This window comes from Triplophysa dalaica, chromosome 20 (assembly GCF_015846415.1).
Source record: "Triplophysa dalaica isolate WHDGS20190420 chromosome 20, ASM1584641v1, whole genome shotgun sequence".
NCBI lineage: Eukaryota > Metazoa > Chordata > Actinopteri > Cypriniformes > Nemacheilidae > Triplophysa > Triplophysa dalaica.
Window position 1 is genome coordinate 18,961,331 of NC_079561.1, and position 25,270 is coordinate 18,986,600.

A 25,270-nucleotide genomic window follows, 5' to 3' on the forward strand; every position below is an offset into this window, starting at 1 on the left:
ATTTTTTTATTGCTCAAATATACAGTACAAGAATGGAAACAGCACAAATAACAGCGTAACGCACAAACAAAAAGGACAAATAAATACACAAAGGGGCAGGAATAGACAAACAGCTGAAAATAATTCTAATGAAAAAGATTGCAATAAAATAAATACCGGTTAGTCATTTTAATTTCTTCTCGTCTGTAAAAACTTTACATTTGTTCAAACTGACTGTCATTTAAAAGCATGACAAAAAAATTAAATGAATATAATTTTAAACAAAAGAGATAAGTGGGTCACTGAGTTAAACGATTGTTGTCAAGTAGACGCTGCGTGTCGCTCTCAGTCCAGAAGGTGGCGCGAGCGCATCACGTTACATAGAAAACAGACCGTGAAGAAAAGGCATCTAAACCAACAGTACGTACCTAGAGATGTGTTGTGTTCTTCATTATTATATACGCGATTTATGTATGTGTTTGATTTCTCGTATACTGTAACTTAATTATTTTATCTGACGTTTTAAAATCTTGAGATAATAAATGTTTTAGATTGAGTTCATTCTGTGGTAAGAAACGTTTTTCCTCATTTAACAAGACTGCACTCGTCGTTTTATAGCGTTAATGTTTTCTTTGCGCTTTATGAGTGTGAATATTCTTCTATGTTTTGTTCAGATGTCCATGATGATGGTGCAGGTGGATGTGATGTGCTGTAAATCAGTAGGAACTGATCTGTCTATGCTGGATATTGATGATTTGATGACAGAAATCTGTCAGCTGAAGAAAGAGGTGAAGTTACTGGAGACAAAACTCAGAGAGAGAGACCAACTCAACAGAAAGGTTTGGACACATGTCATGTGTATGATATCTATACATGTAACATTGGTCTTCAAACTAGATTAAATGTATCAAAGCACTGAAATGTATGTTATTTTCAGGATGTATGTGGTGTTTCTCTCTGTGACTTCACTGATCAAACATCTCCAGATCTTCTGCTTTCTGTCTGTAATGAAGAGCAGAAGACATCATTGAAGCTGCTGGACTGTGAGATGGAGCTGAAGACACAAATCAAAGAAGAACAAACAGATGAAGATGATGTATTTTATTCAGGTGTGTGTCTGACACAAACACTATCAGCATTGTTTTTAGAAGTGGTCAGTGCATTTATTTGTTACTGTGTCAAATTGATCATAATGATTTTCTGTGTTCATTTTAGACCTGATGGAAGTGAAGGAGGAGAAATCAGAACCAAATGTAATGGAGAAAACTCATTTCAAAACTGAAGAAGAATCTCTGAGCTGCTTAAACAGTGATGATTTCTCACCCCAAAAGTCTCAAAGTGCAACAGTCAAATATTCTTGTACATGGCCTCAGTGTGGAAAGATCTTTACTTATTACTACAACCTTGAAAAGCACCTCACAATTCACTCTAGAGAACGATCTTGCATATGTTATCAGTGTGGAAAGACCTTCCGTCGTGAATACCACCTTAAGAGGCACATGAGAATTCACACTGGAGAAAAGCCTTATAAATGTGAGCAGTGTGGAAAAAACTTCATTCGTAAAGAAGACCTTAATTCGCACATGAAAGTTCACACTGGAGAAAAGCCTTACAAATGTCATCAGTGTGGAAAGATTTTTTTTTATATCTATGACCTTGAAAAGCACATAACAATTCACTCTACAGAACGTTCTTACAAATGTTATCAGTGTGGAACGACCTTCCGTCGTGAATACCATCTTAAGAGGCACATTAAAATACACACTGGAGAAAAGCCTTATAAATGTGAGCAGTGTGGAAAAAACTTCATTCGTAAAGAAGACCTTACTTCGCACAAGAGAGTTCACACTGGAGAAAAGCCGTACATTTGTGAGCAATGTGGAAAGAGTTTTGCATGGACAGTGAATCTGAAAGAGCATCTTCTCCTACATTCTGGAGTAAAATTTCAGTGTGAACAGTGCAATAAAACATTTATTTCAGCAAATAACCTGAGACGACATATGAAGCTTCATGTCTGGGATGGCTGATCTAGTAATGTAGCCAATCTAATTTTTTATTTCGAATTTATGTTATTTCAGCAATGTTTATATCTTATAGTATATATTGTCCGAAGAAAAAGGCGTTTGTACAGTTTTGGGATCTAATTTTGTTAAAGTGTTATGATTGTTAACAAATTCTGAGAAGATACAGTTCATCTGATTCACAGTCTGCAGTCAAAACAACTGTTATGTTTTTCAGGTTAGTGAAGGCAATTTCTTTTATACTAAAGGCACCAAGAAACAGAAGTTGAGATTGACATATTTTCCATATCGTGATGTTTATCAGAGTGAAACGCTTTATTTAACCTTTCCCTTTTTGATTTGCTTTTGTAAATTGGTGCAAATGAATTTTAAAAAAATGATGGTTTATGGATAAATCATTTATAATAATCACTGCAACACTGTTTTAAACTCTTAGAATTTTCCTGTTTTATTTCATGGTGACTTAAAGAGTGACAAGTCAGCTGGGTCAAGCTGTTTTAACTTCATATTGAAAAAAAGAAAAAAGGGATATATATCATTAAGAAATAATAAAATTATCTGAATTATAACATGTTGTGTTGCACAATTTCTTAAAAGTTTTGACCTCACTTATCTGTGAAAAAAGTATAATTGACCACCACAAGTAAAAATATGTCCGAAATATAACGTAAAATTAGTTGGTAACCATGTTTTTTAAATTAAATATGCTCTTTATTGCAGTTGTGGCCGTAAATGGTTTCTTGAAATAGTGAAATTATCAATTCTTGAAAAGATCTACTTGTTCTTCTGTTATCTATGTGTAACATCGAAGAAAGCAGAAATGTACACAAAAAAATTCTCTCTGCTTTCATTAAACCATTTTTTGTGCTTAAACCATGTTAATGTTCATGTTGAGTATGAAGTGATAGAAAAAAGTAATGGGGGCCTGTGCCCAGTAGAGCTTTAGGTTGGGCAATGCCACATGAAGATTCATACAGGTTTGAAGCCTTATATTTGTACCTTCTGTGAAAAGACTTTCTCAAGACTCTCTTGAGATCTTAAAAAGCATTAGAAAAACAGACAGGTGTGAAATCTCATGTCCTTCGAATGTGGCAAAACCACTGTACATCTTGGAAATTTTAATTTATGCATTTGGCAGAAGCCTTCTATCCTTCGACTTGGAAATGTGAAACAATACAACAGAAAACACATTGAGAAGTTTTACAAAGAGAGCAAAGTTCATAGACATGTGCAGATCAGAAGATCCCTGAGATCTTCTGCATGAACATGTTAAATTACTAGTGATGGAGTTTGTCTTTGACATTTACTCAATGTTTTCTTACGAGTGGAATAGTAATTCTGCAAAAACATTTGAATGTTAATTCAGCAATTTTGGGTTTAATTCAGTAGGTAACTGACAAAAACACACAATGAGTGTTAAAAACCGTGTTAATGAAAGCAAACGTTTGGATAAATTTGAGGCATTCAGAAGCAATTGACTTGATGATCACAAGCAGATCTGAATTATTTGAAAAGCTGCATTACTTTGAGAAGTTATTTACGAAATGTTCTGCTGTTGTCTCTGCACCGCTGGTTTTGTGCTTTGAAGAGTTTTAAATGCACTCCTCTGTTATCGTTCTAAATGATTAAATAGACAAAACAGATTGATGCGCGCATGTCAGTTCTCATTATGTTGTGATTAACGTTCATTCAACTACATTGTATTAACAATGTTGCAATTTCTTAACTTTAAGGCCAAAGTTCACAGACAGGGCTTAGCTTAAACCAGGTCTAAGCCTAGTTAAGTAGTATTATTTAAGGAGATATTTTAAATATTCCATGGTAAATAACATCACATTATATATGTCATTGCAAGTTATTTTTAGTTAAGACAGCTGGATCTTGCATTTTAGTCAGGTTTTGTTTCACCCTGTCTGTGAAACCATTCAAAAGTGTTTAAGATACATATAGAACAACATTAGTAACTGGATTTGGTTTTTGGATGTTAATTGTCATGTCAAAACCAATCATTAATATGATTGTCACTTTGTTTGACCACACTATAACATATGATCGAAATAAAAAAATTCAAATCTGGGAAATTATGGGTGGCAACTACTGTAAAGGGTGCGTCATCCTCCAGACCAGCAGGTGGTGCAAACAGAGTGGGTAGGTGCCAGGGCATATAATCTGAGAGATCATCTTCTCTATCATTCTAGAGTGAGATCATTTCAGTGTGAACAGTGCAGTTAAACTTTCATTACTTCAATTGACCTGAAGAAGCACATGAAGATTAATACAGGTGTGAAGCCTCATGTCTGTTCCATCTGTTGAAAGTTCTTCTCACAATCCTCCAAATGTAAAGATCATACGAGGAAAACACACACTGCACAACATCTGACCAATTAAAACAGCACCACAAATTTCATACTGGACAGAATTCTTACCCGTGCTCCTCAAGTGGGCGAGCTTTCCAAAATCTAGACATCTTTAGATTCACATGACATTTACATTTACATGGAGAAGTGTTGTACAGTTCAATCTTGGAGAACTGTTCAGACCTGAAGATCCTTGAGATCATCTGAAGTAACATGTTAAAATTACTAGTGAAGTTTGTCCTAGTTTGACAAATCAAACATTCAGAGAACATGTAATATGTAACAATTCAGCGAAAATGCGGTTTTAGGATCTTAAAGTTCCTAGTTATCGATGATCAAAGAGTTTTGAGTAGATACAGCTCATCTGATTCACAGTCTGGATTCAAACTTACAATGAGCCACTCAAAATAAATGTTTCAACATTATGGTCTGGTTTCAGATACAAGGCTTAAGTGAAATTATTTATGTTGTGAAATTACTTGTGCTGAATTTTTTTTTCTGTGCACTGCTGGTTTTGCACTTTGAAGAGATTTAAATGCACTCCTCAACTATTATATTAACCGACAAAATTGGCATCTTTCATAAATTCATATAATATTCTCCAAAATTTAATAAAACAAACTGAATTATAACATTTAGCATTTCCACATTTTCTTAGCTTGAATTATTCAAGACCTAATTGTAATCTAGATCTGTCAGAACTGGTGTCTTCATGCTGAACATTACGTGTCTTCATGCGAGACACATATTACAGCGCTTACATGTAGAAAAGCTTGTCTACACAGACTTTTGTTAAAAAATATAAACCATATCTAATATGTCTGGGATCTGGGTCTGATGTAAGAGCAACCTGAGCACTGTGCTGGTTTACATCAACTGCACGTTTATTTCTAATTTATTCTTATTTTGCTCTTATTCTTTTTATATATACACTCACATTTTTAATCAATTTTATTGCTGTTTTATTGTTTCTTAAAATCTAAAGTTTTTGTGATCTTAAATCTTTGCATTTTAAAGATACTTTTTATTTCTTTCTGTCAATCATTTTATGTAAAGCACTTTGAATTGCACTTGTGTATGAAATGTGCTATATAAATAAACTTGCCTTGCCAAATTTAGTAAATTAAATTTTTAGGTATTTTATTTCAGCAACGTTTTGCCTACATTTTTACCAACATTTTATGAAACTGTTGGGCTACCAGAATCCGAAGAATAAAGGGTGTGTGCAGTTTGGCGTTTAATAATTAAAGCGTTATGATGGCCAACGCATTCTGAGTAGATTTAGTTCATCTGATTCACAGTCTGCAGTCAAAACAACTGTTATTACACAATGAGCAACTCACTTTTTCAGGTTAGTGAATGCACATTTTTAAACGTTAAACAGTTTTAATAAGTCATTCAGAAGCAAGTGAAATAGTGAACCACAGCGGAAGAGCGGGTAACTATGGTAAACGACTGTTGTCAAGCAGACGCTGCGTCTCACTCCAGGTCTGCAGGTGGCGCTAACGCAACACGTCACATACAAACAACAGGTCAAGGAGGAAGGTGCAGTTCGCGTATGAACCGCAGTTAGTGTCGTGTTTGTTTTTATTTTTTTTATATGATTTATATCTGTGAACCAGTCTGTGAAAACAGACAAAAGTATCAGAGTGTAACTGAGATATCACCAGCAACAAAGTTCGATTTTAACCATTCATTTCATTATCATTTAAATCCTTGCCGTGACATTCAGTCAATAATAAAAATATCGATGTTATATTTTCACATTATGCTCTTTACATGATAATGTTGATATATGTTATGCTAAAAACATTGAATTACAAAAATGTCTTTTCACAGACTGTTTGTTTTCTCACTTACTATAACTTCCTGTTTTTACCGAACGCTATCAAATCTTTAGATCGTAAAATGATTTCAGATAAAATAACTTCTGTTGTCAAAAAACCTTTATTTAACAGAGCTTCTCTCGTGTATGAGCACATTAAAATGGGGTTTTGAGTTTGAAGATTATATGCTGTTTTGTTCAGATGTCTGTCATGATGGTGCAGGTGGATGTGATGTGCTGTAAATCAGTAGGAACTGATCTGTCTATGCTGGATATTGATGATTTGATGACAGAAATCTGTCAGCTGAAGAAAGAGGTGAAGTTACTGGAGACAAAACTCAGAGAGAGAGACCAACTCAACAGAAAGGTTTGGACACATTTTATCTTTACATGAATGACTGTCTGTCAGACAACTGTTATTGTTTTAAGTGCTGTAGATCAAACTTGCTGTTTTCACTTTAAGGATCAAACAAATATCAGATTTGTATGGATCGAGGTTTTGATTTGCGTTTTTGATTTTTTGATTAAATATTTTATTTTGAGTCTTTAACTATACAATGCTTTAAATAAATACTTGTGTCATTATTTTCTTACAGTCAGATTGTTTCTCAACCATATGACTGTATAGTCAGTGAAACACAAAAGAACATTTATTTATTACACACTATGATATATATAAATGTAACATTGGTCTTCATACTAGTTTAAAGTGTCATAGGATACAGCTAAAACGAATATTATCGTTGGTTTTAGATGTAATGCAATATGTATATGCAGGACTTAAGGTTCAAAAACGCTGTATTTTCCACAAACCGTGCATGTTGAAATCTCCTCTTTGGCCCCCCTTTCTGAACTCACTGAAACTTTCAGATTTTTAACAAAGTTCATCTGTCTTAAAAGCGAGGTGTACTGTGATTGGCTAGTCAACCAGTGCGTAGTGATGTAGTGATTGGTCGAATACTGCAAGCTTGTGAAGGAAATGTATTTGGACCATATTTGGAACATCTGGTTTCTCTGCAATAGTACTGACAGGTGCGCTCACCTTACTTGCGTAAACATTTTGGCAGTCTTAGTCAAATCATATCATGAACTGAGGTAGATTTGTGGGAGTGTGGGTACACGAGGCGTTTCAGGCAGGTCTAGGTGAGCATTTGCTTTTAGATAGAATGCACATTTTGTTCCCACAGTTTCATTTTGTGCAATTTTACGGGTCTAATGCACGCATGGGCAACTTATAACACACCAAAGACACAGAGAAACATGTATTCGCGCCATACGACCCCTTAAAATATATATTATCTCTGAATGTTATTCTGTGTTTGTTGTGATGTTATTTTCAGGATGTCTGTGGTGTTTCTCTCTGTGACTTCACTAATCAAACGTCTCCAGATCTTCCACTTTCTGTCTGTAATGAAGAGCAGAAGACATCAGTGAAGCTGCTGGACTGTGAGATGGAGCTGAAGACACAAATCACAGAAGCAGAAGTACAGACAGAAAAAGGTGATTTGATTAATTCAGATATGTTTTCGCCCATAGTGTTTAACCGATAATACTACAAACATGTGAACACATCAGTATAGTTGCAGACGTTCTTATTGCACTTTGCGTAATGTCATAATATTGTTCATAATGATTTTCTCTGCTCATTTTAGATCTCATGAAGGTGAAAACAGAAATGACAGAATCAGGACAACAAACAGATGGATGTGATATGATGTATCCAGGTATGTATCTTTCCTTACTGCTTAACCAGTAATGACACAAAGATATGGGGTGATTGCACCAGCTGGACGTACACCTGGCTGCCTGACTAGTTTGTAAGTCCTGTGTTGGATTTGTTCAGAAGTGCACATTGCATTTTTTATGTCATATTAAACATAATGATTTTCTTTGTTCATTTTTAGACCTGATGGAGGTGAAGGAGGAAAGATTGGAACCAAATGAAATAGAGGAACACCATCAATTCTTCCCTATAGGAGAATCTCTGGGTAGCTGGGAGGTTGCGAAGAATTTCTCCTTAAAAAACTCTGGGAGAGCAGCAGACAAAGATTCACGTGCCTGCCCTCAGTGTGGAAAGAGCTTCACTCGTAAATCTGATCTTAATAAGCACATAAGAAGTCACACTGGAGAACGGCCTTACGCATGTGAGCAGTGTGGAATGACCTACATTCATAAACACCACCTCAACAGGCACATACAAATGCACATCGGAGAAAGATCTTTTAAATGTGACCAGTGTGGAAAGACCTTTGTTCGTAAAGACAACCTTAATGTGCACAAGGAAGTTCATACAAAGCCTTACAGGTGTGACCTGTGTGGAAAGTGCTTCTTGTATCAACACATCCTTCAGGCTCACATGAGACGTCACCCAGGAGAGAAAGCTTTCAACTGCACCTCATGTGGACAGAGTTTTAAACAATCAAAACATCTTGAGACTCACAGGAAGAAGTGCTGGAAAGTTCATCCACATGAAACTGTTCAGATCAGAAGATCCCTGAGAGTTACAAGTGACGGAATTTGTCTTTGACTTTAACTGAATGTTTATTTTCAAGCGATGCTAATTCTTAATGTTTTTTTGAGGAAAGTTAATATTTTATCAATTTTTTTTTTTTATAAGTGGGCTCCTGGCGAGGGCTACTTGTTTGGCAACCGAATGTGAGGTTTTGTGATCTTGTAAAGTAGAAGCGTTTGTTCTTACTGATGGTCAAAGGCCCCGTTTACACTTGCAGGTCTTGATGCTCAATTCTGTTCGCGCATGCATGAACGCAGCCTGAGCCAAGAATACTATCTAGCCATGATGGACGAACACAAAATGTGCTTGATGTTAGCTCCGAGACAAGTTCACCAAACATTAATATGATTTTGAGGCAAATGAGGAAAAGAGACATCATTGCAGTCTGCGCATATGCTTTGATTGTTTTAGAAAATTGTTTAATGTCTTTCATTTTACCGCATCCACACGTTCTTCCTCCTGATCATATCTTATAAAACTGCAGACAAGTGCCAAATGGTTGCTGTTTTAATGACGTACAGACCGCAATGCCTCAGAAAATCCGATCTGCCTGTTTTTGACAGTCACATTGACACAGACAGTATCTGATTTATATCTGATCTATTTCCACGTATGAATAAGGCCTGTAAATGATCTCGAAATATCCAAATGTATGCCTTTTTCTCCAGTTTACACTATGGTGGGTCAAATCCGATCTGTGTCACATTGGAGAAAAAAATCGGAATTGGGTCACATTTAACTGGCAGTGTAAACGGGGCCACAAAGTTTTGAGGAGATACAGCTCATCTGATTCACAGTCTGAAATCAAACCTGTTATAACACAATGAGGCACTTTAAGGATTTTCCACTTTGCCAGGTGAGTGGATCCAAATATTTAAATATTAAAGGTTTAATTTGAGGCATTTAGAAGCAAGTGAACTGGATTTTCATAAATTGAGATGTTTATGAATTAAGTCAAAATCTGTATTACTTGAGAAAAGTACTTGGGTTTAAATGTTTGTGTGTGTGTGTGTTCCTTGATCACTTGACATATGATGGCTGGACTTTTTTGTAAATAAAAAAAACGCATCTTAGATGTGTCTAAATTTCATTTTTGTGCCTACTGTGCTCAACAACACATCATATAGCTTTGTTTGTTTTTATTGTACAATGTGGCTAGATTTCTCATCGGGGTGTAGCCTATTCAAGAAAGCAGGTTTAACTTAACCCGGAACCTTCGGTTGATTAACCCAAAACCTGCTTACCCTGATCATGTCGGTTCAAAAAAACGGATAATTATAAGTTCATCAACTTCCTGCAAGATACACAGAGTTAACGCTCGTTCACAGAAACAACATGAAGACATTGTCAATGAATCACAGATTTCAAGAGTCTCCATGGAAACGGCCGGGAAGCTTAAGGTTTTTGACTGTAAAACAACGTTATAAATCAGAGGTGTTTTTCACAGACGACTTAAATCTGCATCAGTGTATAAAGTGTGGGATAAAAATCCAAAAATTTTATTATTTAAATTATGTGTTTATAAAACTATAAACGCTATAAATTAATTATTTAATTAATGATATAAATATGTTAAATATATGCACTAGTTTTGAACTAATATATTAAAAATATATACTCATCTCGGGTATCTTTGTTACATAAACCGTAGATTTATTGAGATGTTTGTAATTGTTATTTTAAAGTGTTATTTTACCAAAATTGTGTTGTGCATCTGTATTTGATCACATTGCAAATTTTGAAGGCAGTATTGAGCCTAATTTTTGTTCCTTCTCTGTACCTTCCTTTTTCCAAATCTACCTTTATTTGATTTTCTGAAAAAATGACTTTGCATATCAGCTTTATTTGCAAAAGCTCCTGAAGTAGTCATTATTAATGGAGACTCTTTTAATTCTAGAAACTACTAAATTGGTCTTAATTTTGGAAAAAATTGTGTAATGCTTTTCAGTACACTACACCATGTATGATAATTAATTTGCAGCAGAGGATGAAGGTCTGCTGGGACAGAGGTAGAGGTTTAAAATGTTAGGCTCAGTCATATGTCCAATATGTCATGTAGCCTATATACTGTATATCCCTTTCGAATACACAAACTTTTTGTTTGTTTCTTTGGACCTTGTTTGCTAAAAGGCCATGGCTTTCCAAATGTCAAAAGAGATGGAAAAGGCCTATCCTGAAAAGCTAATTGTAATTTGGAGAATGGCTTTTCAATACTAAAGTGTAGGAGGAGGCTGATGATCAGAAATACATTTTTAAGGAATACAGTCAATATGAAAAACCTTAAGTCTTAAGTTTTTATATTTTTTTATGTAATGCAGAAACATTTATTTATTTATTAAATATGTAAACAATATGCCCTAGGTGATGCCATTTGGGGTTTTATTCATAAAAATGTTTTATTTGGTAATGTTAATTTGACAATAGTATTTTTTTTATTTAAAAAAACTGAGTTCCTGACAAGTGCTACTTGAATTTCCTTTTTAAAAGTATTTGGCAACCGGAGGCCATTGAATAAAAGGTTTGTGTTAGTTGAATTGTGTTTGTTTTTACTGATGACCAACATGTTTTGAAAAGATAATCTAACTCAAAGTCTGCAGTCTCAAATCAAACCAGTCATCACACATTGAGGCAAACTGAGGATATGCCAAAACCATGTTAGTGAAAGCAAACGTTTGAATATCAAAGGATAAATTTGAGGCATTCAGAAGCAATTGACTTGATTTTCGTAAGCAGATCGGTTTATGAATAATGTGAAAAAGCTGCTTTACTTTGAGAAGTCTGTGTTTACATGTCTCTTCTGTTGTCTCTCAGTCTGCACTGCTGGTTTAGTGATCTGAACAGATCGCTGAAAGCATATAGGTTCACAATATGTTGTCATTAACGTTTATTCAATTTAATAGTATTACAAAATATTAGATTGAAACAATTTCTTAAATTTAAGGCCCGTGTTTATAGAAATTTGTCCGTGAAAACCAGTCAATTGTGTTTATTATTTTAGTAGAAAGACCAACATTAGTCAGATAAGATGAGGTCATGTTAAAACCAATCATCAAAATGATTATTACTGTATTAGGGTAAAAAACGGCCTATCCTTGACCACACTATGACTTTTATTGAAACATGATCGAAATATAAAATGTTAACAAAAGAAATGATGAGTGGGTAACTATTGCGAAGGACGCGTCATCCTCCAGTCCAGCAGGTGGCGCAAACGTAGCACGTGTTACAGAAAACAGCGCGCGAAGAGCAACTCGCAGCTTCAACAGCTGTAAGTGTTGTTTATGTTTTTCTTTACTTATGCGATTCATATTTGTGTCTTTTTTTGTTTATTGCAGTAAGCTATTACTGTTTCTTTTCCGTAAACTTTCAAATCATGAGATGAGTTACTTCTGTAGTCTCGTTTAGTTATTTTAGTTATGAAAAATAATCACGAAAGCCGCTCTCATGTAACGTTATAATCATATTGTAATTTGCGCTTTATGAGTGTGAATATTCTTCTATGTTGTGTTCAGATGTCCGTCATGATGGTGCAGGTGGATGTGATGTGCTGTAAATCAGTAGGAACTGATCTGTCTATGCTGGATATTGATGATTTGATGACAGAAATCTGTCAGCTGAAGAAAGAGGTGAAGTTACTGGAGACAAAACTCAGAGAGAGAGACCAACTCAACAGAAAGGTTTGGACACATTAAACATTCATTTCATCTTTTACATGAATTAATGTATGTCGCATTGTTCTTGCTGTGGACTTGACGTTTTCCTCTTGAGTGTCAAACAAATTTGTGCTCGATTAAGATTTTTATTTGCTGGTCATTTTTTGTTGAGTATTTCTCCCAAAAATGTAACTTCTCTCATAATTTTCTCACCCTTGGACTGTTTCACATGTGTATGATATCTAAAATTGTAACATTAGTCTTCATACTAGTTTAAATGTGTTTAAGCTCTGAATTTTATTCTGTGTTTGTTGTGATGTTATTTTCAGGATGTATGTGGTGTTTCTCTCTGTGACTTCACTGATCAAACATCTCCAGATCTTCTGCTTTCTGTCTGTAATGAAGAGCAGAAGACATCAGTGAAGCTGCCTGACTGTGAGATGGAGCTGAAGACACAAATCAAAGAAGAACAAACAGATGAAGATGATGTATTTTATTCAGGTGTGTATCTTCCCTTTTAACAATAATGAAATAAAGACATGAGCACTATTGTTGTGATTTCAGAAGTGCTCCGTGCATTTTTGTACTATGTGGTATTGATCATAATGATTTTCTCTGTTCATCGTAGACCTGATGGAGGAGGAAAGTTCAGAATTGAATGAAATTGAGGAAAAAAGTCATCATCTCAAAATTGGAGAAGAATCGGAACAGAAATTCTCACCAAAAAATAGTCCGATAGCAAAAGACAAACAATCTTCCTCCTGCCCTCAGTGTGGAAAGATCTTCAATCATAAATCCAAACTTACTAGGCACATGAGAATTCACACTGGAGAACGGCCGTACACATGTGATCAGTGTGGAAAGACCTTTATTAGTAACTGCCACCTTAAGAGACATTTAAAAATTCACATCAAAGAAAGATCTTATAGATGTGACCAGTGTGGAAGGACCTTTACTTGTAAAGTCCACCTTAAAGACCACATGAGAGATCACACTGGAGAAAAACCTTACGGATGTCATCTGTGTGGAATGATGTTCTTTCATAAAGCCATGCTTCAAGCTCACATGAGACGTCACACAGAAGAGAAATCTCACCACTCCTCCTCATCTATAAATGTAACATTGGTCTTCATACCAGTTTAAATGTGTTTAAGCTCTGAATGTTATTCTGTGTTTGTTGTGATGTTATTTTCAGGATGTATGTGGTGTTTCTCTCTGTGACTTCACTGATCAAACATCTCCAGATCTTCTGCTTTCTGTCTGTAATGAAGAGCAGAAGACATCAGTGAAGCTGCTGGACTGTGAGATGGAGCTGAAGACACAAATCAAAGAAGAACAAACAGATGAAGATGATGTGATTTATGCTAGTATGTGTCTTCCCTTAGTGGTGAACCAGTGATGATATAAAAACATGAACACTATTGTTATACTTTCAGAAGTGCTGAGCGCTTTTTTGTACTTTGTGATATTGATCATAATGATTTTCTCTGTTCATTTTAGACCTGATGAAGGTGAAGGAGGAAAGTTCAGGAATGAATGAAATGGAGGAAAAACCTCATCATCTCATAATTGAAGAAGAATCTCTGAGCTGCTTGAACACTGATCAAAATTTCACATCAAACATTAGACAGATTGCAACAGACAAACAATCTCCCTCCTGCCCTCAGTGTGGAAAGATCTTCGCTCATAAATCCAAACTTACTAGGCACATGAGAATTCACACTGGAGAACGGCCGTACATATGTGATCAGTGTGGGATGACCTTCACTAGTAACTTCCACCTTAAGCGACACATGAATATCCACACTGGAGAAAGATCTTATAGATGTGACCAGTGTGGAAGGACCTTTACTCGTAAAGACCACCTTAAAGACCACATGAGAGAACACAATGGAGAGAAATCTCACCACTGCTCCTCATGTGGACGGAGTTTTAAAGATTCGACATGTCTTGAGACTCACAGGAAGAAGTGTTATAAACTTTATCCACATGAAACTATCAGAAGATCCCTGAGATTTTCGGGAAAAACGTGTAAAAATTATTTGTGATGAAGTTTGTCTTTGACCTTCACTGAATGATTTGTTTCAAACAGTGTAATTATTTAGCAAAAACACATTTTGCAGTAATGTTAACATGAATTTATTTTATCAGTGGGTTCATGACAAGGGCCACCAGAGGTCAATAAATGAAAGTTTTTGTGATTTTGTAAAGTTGAATTGTTTGTTTAGTGATGAAGAAAGTGTTTGAAGAGATACAGCTCATCTGATTTAAAGTCTGAAATAAAACATGTTATTACACAATGAGACATTTCGACGATCTGCCATGTGAGTGGATGCAAATATGTTTCAAGTATTAATAAGAATTTAGTCTTGAGTGATAGGTGGAAATTCCTGGTACTCTATTATAAGATTTTTTTTCTAAAATGTGAATAAAACCACTTACAGTTGTCTACAGTGACATTTATGAAAAATATGACAAAAATAAACAAAATCGAACAACTGTAAATCATAGAGATGAGTAAATGGTAAGCAGCGTCTCGCTTCAGTCCAGCAGGTGGCGCAAACGCAGCACGCGTTACATAAGACCGCACGGGAAGAATCAGCTGTTCACAATTTTACCTGCAGTAAGTTTTGTGTTATTTGCTTTTCACCATTTTTTGGCACTCATGTTTGTATTTTTCCATGGCTTCCTTAGCTTGTTAATTTTAATTGACGTTTTTTTTTTCAAATTTGCTCCTCTCATATTTCATCATATTGTAATGATGTTTTTGCGTTGTATGAGTGTGAATATTCTTCTATGTTGTGTTCAGATGTCCGTCATGATGGTGCAGGTGGATGTGATGTGCTGTAAATCAGTAGGAACTGATCTGTCTATGCTGGATATTGATGATTTGATGACAGAAATCTGTCAGCTGAAGAAAGAGGTGAAGTTACTGGAAACAAAACTCAGAGAGAGAGACCAACTCAACAGAAAGGTTTGGACACATTTTATCTTTACATGAATGACTGTCTGTCAGACAACTGTTATTGTTTTAAGTGCTGTAGATCAAACTTGCTGTTCAAATATCAGATTTGTGTCGATCAGGGTTTTGATTTGCATTTTTAACCTCTATAGTTTTTTTTTTTGAGTCTTTAACTATTCAATACTTTAAATAAATACTTGTATCATTATTTTCTTACAGTCAGATCTAGTCAACCAGTGCGTAGTGATTGGTCGAATACTGCAAGCGTGTGATGGAAATGTGACGCCTTTGACCATATTTGGAACATCAGGTTTCTCTGCAATAGTACTGACAAGTGCGCTCACCTTACTTGCGTATACATTTTGGCAGTCTTAGTCAAATCATACCATGAACTGAGGTAGATTTGTGGGAGTGTGGGTACACGAGGTGTTTCAGGCAGGTCTAGGTGAGCATTTGCTTTTAGATAGAATGCATCTTTTGTTCCCACAGTTTCATTTTTGCAATTTTACGGGTCTAATGCACGCATGGGCAACTATAACACACCAAAGACACAGAGAAACATGTATTCGCGACATACGACCCCTTTAAATGTATCTAATCTCTGAATGTTATTCTGTGTTTGTTGTGATGTTATTTTCAGGATGTCTGTGGTGTTTCTCTCTGTGACTTCACTGATCAAACATCTCCAGATCTTCTGCTTTCTGTCTGTAATGAAGAGCAGAAGAGATCAGTGAAGCTGCTGGACTGTGAGATGGAGCTGAAAACACAAATCACAGAAGCGGAAGTACAGACAGAAAAAGGTGATTTGATTAATTCAGATATGTTTTCGCCCATAGTGTTTAACCGATAATACTACAAACATGTGAACACATCAGTATAGTTGCAGACGTTCTTATTGCACTTTGCATATTGTCATAATATTGTTCATAATGATTTTCTCTGCTCATTTTAGATCTGATGAAGGTGAAAACAGAAATGACAGAATCAGGACAACAAACAGATGGATGTGATATGATGTATCCAGGTATGTATCTTTCCTTACTGCTTAACCAGTAATGACACAAAGATATGGGGTGATTGCACCAGCTGGACGTACACCTGGCTGCCTGACTAGTTTGTAAGTCCTGTGTTGGATTTGTTCAGAAGTGCACATTGCATTTTTTATGTCATATTAAACATAAACCAAATGAAATAGAGGAACACCATCAATTCTTCCCTATAGGAGAATCTCTGGGTAGCTGGGAGGTTGCGAAGAATTTCTCCTTAAAAAACTCTGGGAGAGCAGCAGACAAAGATTCAAGTGCCTGCCCTCAGTGTGGAAAGAGCTTCACTCGTAAATCTGATCTTAATAAGCACATAAGAAGTCACACTGGAGAACGGCCTTACGCATGTGAGCAGTGTGGAATGACCTACATTCATAAACACCACCTCAACAGGCACATACAAATGCACATCGGAGAAAGATCTTTTAAATGTGACCAGTATGGAAAGACCTTTGTTCGTAAAGACAACCTTAATGTGCACAAGGAAGTTCATACAAAGCCTTACAGGTGTGACCTGTGTGGAAAGTGCTTCTTGTATCAACACATCCTTCAGGCTCACATGAGACGTCACCCAGGAGAGAAAGCTTTCAACTGCACCTCATGTGGACAGAGTTTTAAACAATCAAAACATCTTGAGACTCACAGGAAGAAGTGCTGGAAAGTTCATCCACATGAAACTGTTCAGATCAGAAGATCCCTGAGAGTTACAAGTGACGGAATTTGTCTTTGACTTTAACTGAATGTTTATTTTCAAGCGATGCTAATTCTTAATGTTTTTTTGAGGAAAGTTAATATTTTATCATTTTTTTTTTTTTATAAGTGGGCTCCTGGCGAGGGCTACTTGTTTGGCAACCGAATGTGAGGTTTTGTGATCTTGTAAAGTAGAAGCGTTTGTTCTTACTGATGGTCAAAGGCCCCGTTTACACTTGCAGGTCTTGATGCTCAATTCTGATTTGAAACATCGCGCATCCATGAACGCAGCCTGAGCCAAGAATACTATCTAGCCATGATGGACGAACGCAAAATGTGCTTGATGTTAGCTCTGAGATATATGACATAAATATGATTTTGAGGCGAAGGAGGAAAAGAGACATCATTGCAGTCTGCGCATATGCTTTGATTGTTTAATCAAATTGTTTAATGTCTTTCATTTTACCGCATCCACACGTTCTTCCTCCTGATCATACGTTATAAAACTGCGGACAAGTGCCAAATGATTGCTGTTTTAATGACGTACAGACCGCCTGTTTATGACAGTCACATTGACACAGACAGTATCTGATTTATATCTGATCTATTTCCACGTATGAATAAGGCCTGTAAATGATCTCGAAATATCCGAATGCATGCCTTTTTCTCCAGTCTACACTATGGTGGGTCAAATCCGATCTGTGTCACATTGGATGAAAAAATCGGAATTGGGTCACATTTAACTGGCAGTGTAAACGGGGCCACAAAGTGTTGAGGAGATACAGCTCATCTGATTCACAGTCTGAAATCAAACCTGTTATAACACAATGAGGCACTTTAAGGATTTTCCACTTTGCCAGGTGAGTGGATCCAAATATTTAAATATTAAAGGTTTAATTTGAGGCATTTAGAAGCAAGTGAACTGGATTTTCATAAATTGAGATGTTTATGAATTAAGTCAAAATCTGTATTACTTGAGAAAAGTACTTGGGTTTAAATGTTTGTGTGTGTGTGTGTGTTCCTTGATCACTTGACATATGATGGCTGGACTTTTTTGTAAATAAAAAAAACGCATCTTAGATTTCATTTTTTTGCCTACTGTGCTCAACAACACAGCATATAGCGTTGTTTGTTTTTATTGTACAATGTGGCTAGATTTCTCATCGGGGTGTAGCCTATTCAAGAAAGCAGGTTTAACTTAACCCGGAACCTTCGGTTGATTAACCCAAAACCTGCTTACCCTGATCATGTCGGTCCAAAAAAACGGATAATTATAAGTTCATCAACTTCCTGCAAGATACACAGAGTTAACGCTCGTTCACAGAAACAACATGAAGACATTGTCAATGAATCACAGATTTCAAGAGTCTCCATGGAAACGGCCGGGAAGCTTAAGGTTTTTGACTGTAAAACAACGTTATAAATCAGAGGTGTTTTTCACAGACGACTTAAATCTGCATCAGTGTATAAAGTGTGGGATAAAAATCCTAAAATTGTATTATTTAATTTATGTGTTTATAAAACTGTAAACGCTATAAATTAATTATTTAATTAAGGATATAAATATGTTAAATAAATAACACTATTTTTGTACTATAATATTAAAAATATATTCTCATCTCGGGTATCTTTGTTACATAAACCGTAGATTTATTGAGATGTTTGTAACTGTTATTTTAAAGTGTTATTTTACCAAAATTGTGTTGTGCATCTGTATTTGATCACATTGCAAATTTTGAAGGCAGTATTGAGCCTATTTTTTGTTCCTTCTCTGTATCTTCCTTTTTCCAAATCTACCTTTATTTGATTTTCTGAAAAAATGACTTTGCATATCAGCTTTATTTGCAACAGTTTCTGATGTAGTCATTATTAATGGAGACTCTTTTAATTCCTGAAACTACTAAATTGGTCTTAATTTTGGAAAAAATTGTGTAATGCTTTTCAGTACACTACACCATGTATGATAATTAATTTGCAGCAGAGGATGAAGGTCTGCTGGGACAGAGGTAGAGGTTTAAAATGTTAGGCTCAGTCATATGTCCAATATGTCATGTAGCCTATATACTGTATATCCCTTTCGAATACACAAACTTTTTGTTTGTTTCTTTGGACCTTGTTTGCTAAAAGGCCATGGCTTTCCAAATGTCAAAAGAGATGGAAAAGGCCTATCCTGAAAAGCTAATTGTAATTTGGAGAATGGCTTTTCAATACTAAAGTGTAGGAGGAGGCTGATGATCAGAAATACATTTTTAAGGAATACAGTCAATATGAAAAACCTTAAGTGTTAAGTTTTTATGTTTTTTTATGTAATGCACATACAATCATTTTTTTTACTTAAATATTCAAGTTTCAATTCAATTCAAGTTTATTTATATAGCGCTTTTCACAATGTGTATTGTTTCAAAGCAGCGTTACAGGGGCAAACAGGAAAAACAGAAAAGTTAAAACACAGCATAGTGCATGGTGTTTATACAACGAGTAAGATCATTCTAATAAATAATATCTAATTTCTAAATAAATAAATAGATGAATGAATGCAGTCTCCCGGTGAGCAGGCCAACACTGCCCTGCTGTGGCGAGGAACCCAAACTCCAATGATTGATTAATGGAGAAAAAAACCTCGGGAGAAACCAGGCTCAACCGGGAGGGCCAGATCCCCTCTGACGTGTCATAGCTGCACTCAGACTGGTGACATGTGGTTTAGGTTTAGCATTTAATATCAAATATTGTAACTTCAGCATTAATAAGACAAATAGTCCGACAAATATGTAAACAATATGCCCTAGGTGATGCCATTTGGTGTTTTATTCATAAAAATGTTATGTGGTAATGTTAATTTGACAATAGTATTTTTTTTATTTAAAAAAACTGTGAGTTCCTGACAAGTGCTACTTGAATTTCCTTTTTTAAAGTATTTGGCAACCGGAGGCCATTGAATAAAAGGTTTGTGTTAGTTGAATTGTGTTTGTTTTTACTGATGACCAACATGTTTTGAAAAGATAATCTAACTCAAAGTCTGCAGTCTCAAATCAAACCAGTCATCACACAATGAGGCAAACTGAGGATATGCCAAAACCATGTTAGTGAAAGCCAGTGTTGGGAAAGTTCACGTTCTACATGAACTAGTTCAAAGTTCAGTTCACAAATTTTAAAATGAACTAGTTCAGTTCATAGTTCAAACTTCAAAATAGTGAACTAAGTTCACTAAGTTCCAAAAATGAACTAGTTCATAGTTCTTTTTTTCCCTATGTTGATGCGAGCTATTATTTTTCAAAATTATTGCCACAGCCCATATACAGTAGAATCACAGACAGCAATTATTTTATCAGTTTTAAAATGAAGCTATGCGTCAGATTTCATCTTCATATCCAATTTTGAATCCTTATCCAACCAGGGTTTACATTATCATTGAGGGGACAGCATTTCCCCATTGTTGCTTTAATGCTTTGTTGCTGTCCATCACTCCACACTAGTAGCAGCTGCAGCTTTCAACCCTACAGTACACTCTCAAAAACATGAGGAAAAACGTGCTGCTTGATTGTCTTTTTTAATGAGGAATTATTAAAACAGGACAGTAATCATTAAGGTGCAAACGTTTTTCAATTTTAATAAATTTCCATTGTCCACATGTAACTGAAGTGCGGATTTTCTTTTTGAAAGCCGGCGGGCAAAGTTTGAACAGAAAAGTGAGATTTCTCCCATTCTCACCGACCTTGTCATAAAATTATTTTAAATGATCATACTCCTTGCAAACATGCTGCTGTCGCCTCCATGCCTTTTTTTTGTTTTGATGACGCGTCACGCATGCGGCGGACGGCGGTGCGACACTGGTGGCTGGTGTTGCCAGATTGGGTGTTTTTCCGCTACATATTAAGACCCGTTTACGGTGTGTTTTAGCCGGGATTTCGCCTGGAAGGCTCTATAGAAATCTGGCACCCTATTGAACGAAGTTAACCTGAGAGAGCATGCGTTCACATACACCAGAATGAACGAGTTCACAGTAACGTTCATCAGGCAGTAATACAGCACGTTCAGTTCACGTTCGCCCAAAATATGAACGCGTTCATGAACTATCGTTCAATGAACGCGTTCAGGTACAACACTGGTGAAAGCAAACGTTTGAATATCAAAGGATAAATTTGAGGCATTCAGAAGCAATTGACTTGATTTTCGTAAGCAGATCGGTTTATGAATAATGTGAAAAAGCTGCTTTACTTTGAGAAGTCTGTGTTTACATGTCTCTTCTGTTGTCTCTCAGTCTGCACTGCTGGTTTAGTGATCTGAACAGATCGCTGCAAGCATTTAGGTTTACAATATGTTGTCATTAACGTTTATTCAATTTAATAGTATTACAAAATATTAGATTGAAACAATTTCTTAAATTTAAGGCCCGTGTTTATAGAAATTTGTCTGTGAAAACCAGTCAATTGTGTTTATTATTTTAGTAGAAAGACCAACATTAGTCAGATAAGATGAGGTCATGTTAAAACCAATCATCAAAATGATTATTACTGTATTAGGGTAAAAAACGGCCTATCCTTGACCACACTATTTTATTGAAAAATGATCGAAATATAAAATGTTAACAAAAGAAATGATGAGTGGGTAACTATTGCGAAGGACGCGTCATCCTCCAGTCCAGCAGGTGGCGCAAACGCAGCACGTGTCACAGAAAACAGCGCGCGAAGAGCAACTCGCAGCTTCAACAGCTGTAAGTGTTGTTTATGTTTTTCTTTATTTATGCGATTCATATTTGTGTCTATTTTTTGTTTATTGCAGTAAGCTATTACTGTTTATTTTCCGTACACTTTCAAATCATGAGATGAGTTACTTCTGTAGTCTCGTTTAGTTATTTTAGTTATGAAAAGTAATCATGAAAGCCGCTCTCATGTAACGTTATAATCATATTGTAATTTGCGCTTTATGAGTGTGAATATTCTTCTATGTTTTGTTCAGATGTCTGTCATGATGGTGCAGGTGGATGTGATGTGCTGTAAATCAGTAGGAACTGATCTGTCTATGCTGGATATTGATGATTTGATGACAGAAATCTGTCAGCTGAAGAAAGAGGTGAAGTTACTGGAGACAAAACTCAGAGAGAGAGACCAACTCAACAGAAAGGTTTGGACACATTAAACATTCATTTCATCTTTTACATGAATTAATGTATGTCTCATTGTTCTTGCTGTGGACTTGACGTTTTCCTCTTGAGTGTCAAACAAATTTGTGCTCGATTAAGATTTTTATTTGCTGGTCATTTTTTGTTGAGTATTTCTCCCAAAAATGTAACTTCTCTCATAATTTTCTCACCCTTGGACTGTTTCACATGTGTATGATATCTAAAATTGTAACATTAGTCTTCATACTAGTTTAAATGTGTTTAAGCTCTGAATTTTATTCTGTGTTTGTTGTGATGTTATTTTCAGGATGTATGTGGTGTTTCTCTCTGTGACTTCACTGATCAAACATCTCCAGATCTTCTGCTTTCTGTCTGTAATGAAGAGCAGAAGACATCAGTGAAGCTGCTGGACTGTGCGATGGAGCTGAAGACAGAAATCACAGAAAAACAAACAGATGAAGATGATGTGATTTATTCAGGTGTGTATCTTCCCTTTTAACAATAATGAAATAAAGACATGAGCACTATTGTTGTGATTTCAGAAGTGCTCCGTGCATTTTTGTACTCCGTGATATTGATCATAATGATTTTCTCTGTTCATCTTAGACCTGATGGAGGAGGAAAGTTCAGAATCGAAGGAAATGGAGGAAAAACCTCATCATCTCATAATTGTAGCAGAAACTGAACAAAATTTCACATCAAAAAATAGTCAGATAGCAACAGACGAACAATCTCCCTCCTGCCCTCAGTGTGGAAAGATCTTCACTCGTAAATCCACACTTAGTAGGCACATGAGAATTCACACTGGAGAACGACCGTACACATGTGATCAGTGTGGGATGACCTTCACTAGTAACTGCCACCTTAAGAGACACATGAAAATTCACACTGGAGAAAGATCTTATAGATGTGACCAGTGTGGAAGGACCTTTACTCGTAAAGACCACCTTAAAGACCACATGAGACTTCACAATGGAGAGCAATCTCACCACTGCTCCTCATGTGGACAGAGTTTTAAAGATTCAACACGTCTTGAGACTCACAGAAAGTTTTGTCAAGAGAGCCAAGTTCATCTACGTGAAAGCGTTCGGATAAGAAGATCCCTGAGATCTTCTGAAGTAGGCTAACATGTTAAAAGGACTAGTGATGGAGATGGTCTTTGACCTTCACTGAATGTTTCTTATAAAACAATGTAATAGTTCAGCAAAGGCATTTTGTACACTCTTATAAATAACGGTTCTTAAAGGGTTCTTCACAGCGATGCTTTGAAAGAAACATTTGAGTTTTTTCAAAGAACATTTTAAATCAAAGGTTTTTAAAAGAACATCTTCTTTTATACCTTTTTATAGTCTGTACAATCCTTTTCCACCATAAAAGGTTACAAGGTTCTGTGGAAGTTAACGTTTTTTTTAGGGAACCATAAAGACAAAAAATATTCTTCGATGGCATTGTGTAGCACTTTTATTTTTAAAAGTGAGAATATTAATATTTTTCTGAATTTTAAATTCATTTTATCAGTGGTTCTGACAAGAGCTACAGTACTTGTTGGACAACAAGAGGTTAATAAATAAAATGTTAGCGCAGTTTTGTAATCTTGTAAAGTTAAAGTGTCTGTGTTAACTGATAAGTTATTATCAGTTTTGTGGATGCAAATATTCAAGTATTAAGAGTAGTAGGAATTTGTTGCCCATTCACTTTTGAGTAGGTCTCCCAAAACATTATTATATCTATAGATGTTACATTGGTCTTCATACCAGTTTAAATATATCTAATCTCTGAATGTTATTCTGTGTTTGTTGTGATGTTATTTTCAGGATGTATGTGGTGTTTCTCTCTGTGACTTCACTGATCAAACATCTCCAGATCTTCTGCTTTCTGTCTGTAATGAAGAGCAGAAGACATCAGTGAAGCTGCTGGACTGTGAGATGGAGCTGAAGACACAAATCAAAGAAGAACAAACAGATGAAGATGATGTGATTTATTCTAGTATGTGTCTTCCCTTTATATTTAACCAGTGATTATATAAAAACATGAACACTATTGTTATACTTTCAGAAGTGCTCAGTGCATTTCTGTACTCAATGATATTGATCATAATGATTTTCTCTGTTCATTTTAGACCTAATGGAGGTGAAAGAGGAAAGTTCAGAACCAAATGAAATTGAGGAAAAACCTCATCATCTCATAACTGGAGTAGAATCTGTGAGCTGCTCGAACACGGAGACGAATTTCCCACAAACAAAATCTCAAATAACAACAGACAAACAATCTTCCTCCTGCCCTCACTGTGGAAAGATCTTCGCTCATAAATCCAAACTTACTAGGCACATGAGAATTCACACTGGAGAACGGCCGTACACATGTGATCAGTGTGGGATGACCTTCACTAGTAACTTCCACCTTAAGAGACACATGAATATTCACACTGGAGAAAGATCTTATAGATGTGAGCAGTGTGGAAGGACCTTTACTCGTAAAGACCACCTTAAAGACCACATGAGACTTCACAATGGAGAGAAATCTCACCACTGCTCCTCATGTGGACGGAGTTTTAAAGATTCGACACGTCTTGAGACTCACAGGAAGAAGTGTTATAAACTTTATCCACATGAAACTATCAGAAGATCCCTGAGATTTTCTGGAAAAACGTGTAAAAATTATTTGTGATGAAGTTTGTCTTTGACCTTCACTGAATGATTTGTTTCAAACAGTGTAATTATTTAGCAAAAACCGATTTTGCAGTAATGTTAACATGAATTTATTTTATCAGTGGGTTCATGACAAGGGCCACCAGAGGTCAATAAATGAAAGTTTTTGTGATTTTGTAAAGTTGAATTGTTTGTTTAGTGATGAAGAAAGTGTTTGAAGAGATACAGCTCATCTGATTTAAAGTCTGAAATAAAACATGTTATTACACAATGAGACATTTCGACGATCTGCCATGTGAGTGGATGCAAATATGTTTCAAGTATTAATAAGAATTTAGTCTTGAGTGATAGGTGGAAATTCCTGGTACTCTATTATAAGATTTTTTTTTCTAAAATGTGAATAAAACCACTTACAGTTGTCTACAGTGACATTTATGAAAAATATGACAAAAATAAACAAA

The 25,270-nt window shown here is 35.7% G+C and overlaps 4 protein-coding genes across 7 annotated transcripts; all 4 read left to right on the forward strand.

The window, feature by feature from the left end:
- The first annotated feature begins 365 nt into the window (after positions 1-365).
- Positions 366-2,571, forward strand: LOC130408756 (gastrula zinc finger protein XlCGF8.2DB-like). Its single transcript, XM_056732156.1, has 4 exons — positions 366-399; positions 654-818; positions 917-1,088; positions 1,195-2,571. The coding sequence occupies exons 2-4, from the start codon at positions 654-656 to the stop codon at positions 2,004-2,006; spliced, it is 1,149 nt and encodes a 382-aa protein (XP_056588134.1). The 5' UTR covers positions 366-399; the 3' UTR covers positions 2,007-2,571.
- Positions 2,572-5,864: 3,293 nt separating this feature from the next.
- Positions 5,865-9,767, forward strand: LOC130408757 (zinc finger protein 675-like). 2 transcript variants are annotated; one of them, XM_056732157.1, is made up of 5 exons: positions 5,865-5,925; positions 6,385-6,549; positions 7,523-7,682; positions 7,835-7,906; positions 8,087-9,767. In XM_056732157.1, the coding sequence occupies exons 2-5, from the start codon at positions 6,385-6,387 to the stop codon at positions 8,707-8,709; spliced, it is 1,020 nt and encodes a 339-aa protein (XP_056588135.1). In that variant the 5' UTR covers positions 5,865-5,925; the 3' UTR covers positions 8,710-9,767. The 2 variants fall into 2 exon arrangements, with proteins under 2 accessions (XP_056588135.1, XP_056588136.1); XM_056732158.1 differs by having other exon boundaries at positions 5,898-5,925; positions 6,406-6,549.
- Positions 9,768-11,900: 2,133 nt separating this feature from the next.
- Positions 11,901-25,083, forward strand: LOC130409592 (zinc finger protein 91-like). The gene is made up of 17 exons (XM_056733633.1): positions 11,901-11,962; positions 12,207-12,371; positions 12,677-12,848; positions 12,976-13,463; positions 13,543-13,714; positions 13,848-14,391; positions 14,576-14,588; positions 15,157-15,201; positions 15,950-16,109; positions 16,262-16,333; positions 16,532-17,062; positions 21,680-21,753; positions 21,999-22,163; positions 22,469-22,640; positions 22,768-23,279; positions 23,976-24,147; positions 24,281-25,083. The coding sequence occupies exons 2-17, from the start codon at positions 12,207-12,209 to the stop codon at positions 24,826-24,828; spliced, it is 4,005 nt and encodes a 1,334-aa protein (XP_056589611.1). The 5' UTR covers positions 11,901-11,962; the 3' UTR covers positions 24,829-25,083.
- On the forward strand, positions 15,179-18,094 carry LOC130409650 (gastrula zinc finger protein XlCGF49.1-like). Of its 3 annotated transcripts, none has more exons than XM_056733734.1 (4): positions 15,179-15,643; positions 15,950-16,109; positions 16,262-16,333; positions 16,532-18,094. In XM_056733734.1, the coding sequence occupies exons 2-4, from the start codon at positions 16,061-16,063 to the stop codon at positions 17,080-17,082; spliced, it is 672 nt and encodes a 223-aa protein (XP_056589712.1). In that variant the 5' UTR covers positions 15,179-15,643; positions 15,950-16,060; the 3' UTR covers positions 17,083-18,094. The 3 variants fall into 3 exon arrangements, with proteins under 3 accessions (XP_056589712.1, XP_056589710.1, XP_056589711.1); XM_056733733.1 differs by having other exon boundaries at positions 15,182-15,321; positions 15,529-16,109; XM_056733732.1 differs by having other exon boundaries at positions 15,179-16,109.
- Positions 25,084-25,270: the final 187 nt, after the last annotated feature.

Coding starts and splice junctions, on each gene's coding strand:
- LOC130408756 (XM_056732156.1), top strand. CDS start 654: ATGTCCATGATGATGGTGCAGGTGGATGTGATGTGCTGTAAATCAGTA. Junction 819..916: donor GAGACCAACTCAACAGAAAG/GTTTGGACACAT, acceptor TGTTATTTTCAG/GATGTATGTGGTGTTTCTCT. Junction 1,089..1,194: donor AGATGATGTATTTTATTCAG/GTGTGTGTCTGA, acceptor TGTTCATTTTAG/ACCTGATGGAAGTGAAGGAG.
- LOC130408757 (XM_056732157.1), top strand. CDS start 6,385: ATGTCTGTCATGATGGTGCAGGTGGATGTGATGTGCTGTAAATCAGTA. Junction 7,683..7,834: donor AGAAGTACAGACAGAAAAAG/GTGATTTGATTA, acceptor TGCTCATTTTAG/ATCTCATGAAGGTGAAAACA. Junction 7,907..8,086: donor ATGTGATATGATGTATCCAG/GTATGTATCTTT, acceptor GTTCATTTTTAG/ACCTGATGGAGGTGAAGGAG.
- LOC130409592 (XM_056733633.1), top strand. CDS start 12,207: ATGTCCGTCATGATGGTGCAGGTGGATGTGATGTGCTGTAAATCAGTA. Junction 13,715..13,847: donor AGATGATGTGATTTATGCTA/GTATGTGTCTTC, acceptor TGTTCATTTTAG/ACCTGATGAAGGTGAAGGAG. Junction 21,754..21,998: donor AACTCGCAGCTTCAACAGCT/GTAAGTGTTGTT, acceptor TGTTTTGTTCAG/ATGTCTGTCATGATGGTGCA.
- LOC130409650 (XM_056733732.1), top strand. CDS start 16,061: ATGGAGCTGAAAACACAAATCACAGAAGCGGAAGTACAGACAGAAAAA. Junction 16,110..16,261: donor GGAAGTACAGACAGAAAAAG/GTGATTTGATTA, acceptor TGCTCATTTTAG/ATCTGATGAAGGTGAAAACA. Junction 16,334..16,531: donor ATGTGATATGATGTATCCAG/GTATGTATCTTT, acceptor TCTTCCCTATAG/GAGAATCTCTGGGTAGCTGG.